General features: G+C 38.0%; 1 protein-coding gene across 1 annotated transcript; it reads left to right on the top strand.

Moving 5' to 3' along the window:
* Nucleotides 1–3,850: 3,850 nt before the first annotated feature.
* Nucleotides 3,851–6,115, top strand: LOC147569106 (uncharacterized). The gene is made up of 2 exons (XM_086655555.1): nt 3,851–5,554; nt 5,857–6,115. The coding sequence occupies exons 1-2, from the start codon at nt 4,429–4,431 to the stop codon at nt 5,889–5,891; spliced, it is 1,161 nt and encodes a 386-aa protein (XP_086511681.1). The 5' UTR covers nt 3,851–4,428; the 3' UTR covers nt 5,892–6,115.
* Nucleotides 6,116–6,359: the final 244 nt, after the last annotated feature.

Genomic DNA, 6,359 nt, shown 5'->3' on the forward strand with positions numbered 1-6,359 from the left:
ATTTACCACCTTTCTCTTCTCTTGATTGTGAAACCTGTGAACTCAGTAAACATCATAGATCAAGTTACTCTCCTCGACCTAATAGTCATAGACTTCGACCTTTTGAACTCATACATTCTGATATTTGGGGTCCTAGTAGGACAACTGGCTTTTGTGGGGCTAAATATTTTGTTACCTTTATTGATGATTATTCTCGAATGACTTGGCTATATATTTTAAGTGATCGTTCTCAATTGTTTACTATTTTCCAATCCTTTTATGCTGAAATAACAAATCAGTTTGATGCTAAAGTGTTAGTCTTTCGTTCTGACAATGCACAAGAATACAAATGTGGTGAATTGTCCCAATTCTTAAAATCGAAGGGAATAATTCACCAAACTTCTTGTGTAGCTACACCACAACAAAATGGTCGAGCAGAACGAAAGAATGGTCCCATTATTGCTATTGCTCGTGCTCTTTTACTGCAGATGAATGTTCCAAAACTTTACTGGGGAGATGCTGTTATGACTGCAGTTTATCTTTCAAACCGTATGCCTTCTCGTGTGTTGCAAGGTAAATCTCCCTTTCAACTTTTATTTCCGAATGATGAGATGTTTTCCATTCCTCCTAAAGTTTTTGGTTGTGTCTGTTTTGTTCATAATATGAGTCCTGGTCGTGATAAACTGGATCCTCGTGCATATAAATGTATTTTCTTGGGGTATTCTCGTACTCAAAAAGGTTATAGGTGTTATAGTCCTACATTGAGAAAACATTTTGTTAGTGCAGATGTTTCATTTTTTGAACATGTTCCTTATTTTTCGAAAGAGTGTAACTCTTTAGCTACAATTCCTAGTGAAAATGTAGTTGTTCCTCATCCTGTTTTTGAACCTGTTTCACCGTCCACTGATCCCCAACCTCCACTTTCCAATCCACGAATAAAAAATGTGTCAGCGCAACTGCTAGTAAGTCTATTTGGTACAATATTTTGTTGGTTCAGTCGATTAACACAGCAAAAGCACTTTGTGCCTATAAAGAGAAATTAGTCCACCAGGTTCAAGATATCGCCCTGCAGTGTTACTAAATGGCTATCATCAACTAGAGATTAGTTAAAGTATTTTTCTTTCTGGCAAACGATCACAGCCTTTGTTGGCATAAGAGTGTCTAGGATTAAGGAATGAAGTGCATCCAAGAAAAAGAAGAGTCGGGAAGTTCAAAAAAGACAAGTAATGGAAGGAAAAGAGATAAGTTCCTCCTCTGATGACACACCAGCATCTTCAAGACTTTCCTGGATACATGTTGACACAACAAGTCCATCAGCTCTAGGATCAGTCATTGCATGCTCCCAAGTACTCAACGATAATTGAGGCATTCCACTTCATTGCATGCTCCAAGCTCTCCATTACCTACGAAGTGATTATTGATTTATGGTAAAAATACCTCTTTTAGACAAGTGAAGATTCAAAACATATGGAATGATGGCGTACAACTGGACAAAAGTTTCATACTCCTCGGTTTTGACCTTTTAGTGTCAGAACCAATCCGGATAATTATTGGATAGGTCCCCAAACCGCCCATTCTGTTTCGATCGGATTGGTTTGGTCGGTTCGGATACTAAATGTGCACCCCTAGCTGGAGAACATACTCCATCCACAATTTGTTTCCCTATGGCTTACATTATGGTGACGTCCTAGCAATCCAACTTTTGAACATTCAAATACATGTCATCAATGATGAAATAAAATAGAATCTTCTATAGGCCCACAAATTTAACAACATAATATTCTCCAAGAACATGATTTATTCAGCTCCAACATAGACATGGCTCCACAAGACACCAGATAGTATATTAGTATAGACTAAGATATGGTATAATTGTTGTTTCTTGGGCTCAAGACAAAACTTGGACTGAGTTTACAAATGCAAACAGAAAACCACGGTTGTTTCTCAGGGGATGCAAGAGAAAAAAAAAAGTGTAGGCGGATCCTTCAAGAATCATTTGTTATAATCTCTTGTTGTTGGAGGATACATTTAGTTGGCCAACTGACTTAATATCTTCTAGGCAGTAGTAGTAACGGCAGATTTCAATACTAAAATTGCAACAATATAAGTTTGTTCATTGAACAAGCCTCCCTACAAACAGACTGAGCATTGGTAGGAGCTAGGACACTGGAAGGTTGTACATACTTATACTTCACAATCAGAAGTAAGTTTACTATGCCTGATATATCTTGGGCACTCCACTGATACAACATCACACTGACAGATCAGGGCTCATAAATGGGAATCAGTATATGGTGTTCCAATTATTTAATTACTTTTGGAACGTTTAAAATGTGTCAAGTTATTCAAAATTCGCCCATCAGCAAAATTCTTAAATCAAACTATCAATTATGTGGTAACAGGTTTTACAGTCTAAAAGGTGACCAAGTATAATGGTCTAAAATATGAGAGAGAACCATTCATCGCTTGAAACCAACATGTTCTCCTAGATATAAACAAAAATAGGACGACATACCTGGTTCGGTTTGATCAACTACGTCAAATTTGTACGACCCAATTGAGCCATCATGTCGCCCAACAACCAAACATCCCATAGTTGCAGTTACAGAAGTTATTGTTCCAGATTGTGTATGAGTACTCAAATCATACTCCATAAGCTCATTTTGTGGGAATATAGAGCAGGATGCATAAAAAAGAAGGTTTCCAACTTAAAAAGAAAAGCCCTTCCGGAGACTGTAAGTATACAAAGAAGAAACGGATGTCCAATAGTACTACCAATAATCTGAAAAGTGAAGACATCAAAGATTAACAATGTTGACAAACAAAAATTCATCAACTAGAAAACATTGGGTGGTGCATCGCAGACCTCATTTTTTGCATATAAAAGCGAATGGGCTCAGAGAATCCTGGAAAATTAGACGAAGCCCAGTCTTTGAGAATTCTTCTGAATTCCATCAATTCCAGTACATGGGGTAGACTCTTGTGAATTCTCCTGTCAAATGGTTTCATTCAATGTCAAGTATCAGAACAACCATAAAAAAGTGAATTAGTAAAATTAGCTCTATTGAAAATGGTTTTTTGATTCATTAATCAAATACTACTAGGATGGTTCATTATAGCATTTCTAAGTAAATCTAGAGTCACATTTAATTGGATAAACTCAATAGTGAAATAATATAGCTTACTGATCAAATAGACATAAAAAAAAATTGACTTGGGGAGGCAAGTAATCACATAAACATTAACCATTTAATATTGGGATGAGTTGAAATTCGAATTTGTACTGATATGCGCAATTGTTGGTGCTTCATACAGATTGCCAATGTTTTGAAAGGGATGAAGAGTAAAAGTAGAAGAAGTACCAGATTAGATAAGTGGGAGTAAGTCCAATTTTGTAGAAAGATGAAGCATTCTCTGTTTGGGGAGCTAGGCCCAAACAGATTAAATCCGACTGGTCCCGTTGTCATCCCGCCTGGTAGCTAGGCCCGGGACGGCTGACTAGTCCCGATTTCGACTTTTCGAGCATAGCTTTTCATAACCATGAATGGTTCAGTCACAGCATGACACCACGTAAAAGAGCACAGTTATGGCTGTAACAAGCTAAAATTATGTTTAAAATGTAATGTTATTAGTTGGTTGAAAAGCCAAGAAGTTCCAATCAGACGAAGAGAAAGCCTTTCTATCTATTCTGACACACCCAGTGTACATGAAATAACCTACATATAGTTAGTTATATACTAAAACAAACAGTAAAGGTTCCTTCAGCAAAATCTAACCAAGACATTTAAAATTTAAAAGCATGGCACAAACTGCATAAGTCATGCTTGTAGTCGGATATAACTTCTATTAGTTTGTGTCTGGCGGTCAGTTTTGTTGGAAGGTCCACTCCACTCGGCCAAACCGAGTGGACTTGGTCCGAATAGGAGTCCTACTACAACAAGGATTCCTTAGGTATTAGGATTGTAATTTAGATTAGTTTAGGATTAGTTTTAGTTTTAGATAAGTTTTGGTAACTTAAAACTCTTCATCATGTAAACCTATATAAGGAGATCATACACAATGTAATTAACAAGTTGTAGTGTAATAAAGCAAGGTATTTACCTATCTCTCTATCTCTCTCACACAACAACAACAACAAGCTCATCATCTTCATCTCTCGGCTTCAACCGAGATTGTCATCATCATCCCTCGGTTATAACCGAGAGCTCAGCTCATCTCTCTCTCTCTCTCGGTTATACCCGAGCTTCATCACTCTCGGCCTCACCGAGAGTTGACATACACCTCTCGGTTATAGCCGAGAGTGCCTCATTCTCTTCCTCTCACTCGGTCATCAACCGAGATAAAGATCTCCTTCGTCTCCACTCGTTCATACTCGAGTGTGTCCATCTCTCAAAGGTTTAACCTTTTCACATGGTATAAGAGCCTTCAATTTTTTTTTTTTCTTGAATCATGACTACTCCCGAAACTTCGGAAACTTCTCAAATTCACACTAATCAAAATAGTGGGCCGTTTGATGTTCACCATTCGGATTCTCCTACTACTATTCTTATTACACCACTTCTAACCGGTGATAATTACTCCTCATGGTCTCGAGGAATGTCAAAGGCTTTAAGGGCTAAGGGCAAACTAGGTTTCGTAGATGGAAGCATCGATAAACCCACCGATCCTAATGAATTAGAACAATGGGGACGATGTAACGATCTCGTTTCTAGTTGGCTTATTAATTCGGTAGACCCACCTCTCCGATCATCTATCTTATATGATGAAACGGCATCCGATATATGGAAGAATCTCTTTGATAGGTTTCATCAAACCAATGCTCCTAAAATCTTTCAATTAAAGAGAGCTATTTCTTGTCTCAAACAAGGAAATTTAGACGTTTCTACGTATTTTACACACCTCAAGGCTCTTCAAGATGAACTCAATTCCTTGCTAATCACCGAGCCCTGTATATGTGGACATGGTCGCTCTTTGGTTGAAAGAACTAACCAAGATAGAGCCATGGAATTTCTTCAAGGTCTTAATGACCGATTCTCATCAATTCGGAGTCAAATCTTATTGATTGAACCTTTTCCTTCAATTCTTCGAATACATTCACTTATCAAGCAAGAAGAGGTTCAACAAAATCTCATTACTCCTATGAATGTTGACTCAAACACTGCTGCCCTTGCCGTTGGTTCTAACGATTACTCGAATAACCGATTCAACGGTTCCGATAAACAACGTACTAAACGTCCTCGACCTTTTTGCGAAAATTGCAAAATTCATGGACATGATGTTTCGTCATGCTACAAATTACATGGGTATCCACCCAACTATGGTCAACGTGGAAGAAACCGAACACGACAAGATGCCGTGACAGCCTCGGTTATGGAAAATAATGGTTCGGCCGTGAACCATAATGGTTCGGCCATGAACCATATAAACGGTTCGGTCATGAACAATTCGGGGGTGCCTGCAGCGTCATCTTTTACCAATGAGCAATATCAAGGTATTTTAGCTCTATTGGACAGAAATAGGCAAACAACCGACAATTCTACAGGCACCACCAAAGATCCCTTCATCAATCTCACCGGTAAGTACTCTTCTTCTTCTCATCCTCCTTGGGTTATTGATTCGGGAGCGGCTAAACATATTTGTTCTCATCTTTCAAGATTCTCTTCTTATTCCCTTGCACCACCGGATTTATACGTCCGATTACCGGATGACTCCCGAGTCAAGGTTGATCATATTGGTACCATCTATTTTTCAAATAGATTTTATTTAAAGGATGTTCTTCACATCCCTTCTTTTCAATTTAATCTCATATCTATATCTCAGATTTCTAAATCACTTCGTTGTACCGTCCTTTTTTACCGTGATTTGTGTCTTTTTCAGGACCGAAAAACGAAGACGGAGATTGGGCATGGTAGTCTTCATGACGACCTTTATTTCCTTCGCACGGAGCGTCCCATCCTTTCAGTTTCAAATCTAGTTAGAGATAATTCTAGTCATGAGTCTTTTGTTTTATGGCATTGCCGTCTTGGCCATCCTTCTTTTTCCCGTTTTCAATATTTTAATTCTAGACTTCCATGTATGAATTTTAATTTTTTATCAAATAAAGTACCGTGCGAATTATGTCCCCTTTCTAAACAAAGTCGCTTACCTTTTCCAAATAGTACTACTACTTCCTCACGTATTTTTGACATAGTACATATGGATTTATGGGGTCCCTTTCCGGTTCCCTCCACCTCCGGGTGTCGTTATTTTTTAACCCTCGTTGACGACTTTTCACGTTGCACTTGGATATTTCTCATGAGTTCCAAATCGGACTCAAATACGTTAATTATGAATTTTTCTAATTACGTTAATACGCAATTCAATTGCAAAATTAAAACAAT

Source organism: Eschscholzia californica, unplaced genomic scaffold (assembly GCF_041429995.1).
Source record: "Eschscholzia californica isolate CP2 unplaced genomic scaffold, dmEscCali1.0.p SCAF_1, whole genome shotgun sequence".
Lineage (NCBI taxonomy): Eukaryota > Viridiplantae > Streptophyta > Magnoliopsida > Ranunculales > Papaveraceae > Eschscholzia > Eschscholzia californica.

Coding starts and splice junctions, on each gene's coding strand:
- LOC147569106 (XM_086655555.1), top strand. CDS start 4,429: ATGACTACTCCCGAAACTTCGGAAACTTCTCAAATTCACACTAATCAA. Junction 5,555..5,856: donor TCCCTTCATCAATCTCACCG/GTAAGTACTCTT, acceptor TGTCTTTTTCAG/GACCGAAAAACGAAGACGGA.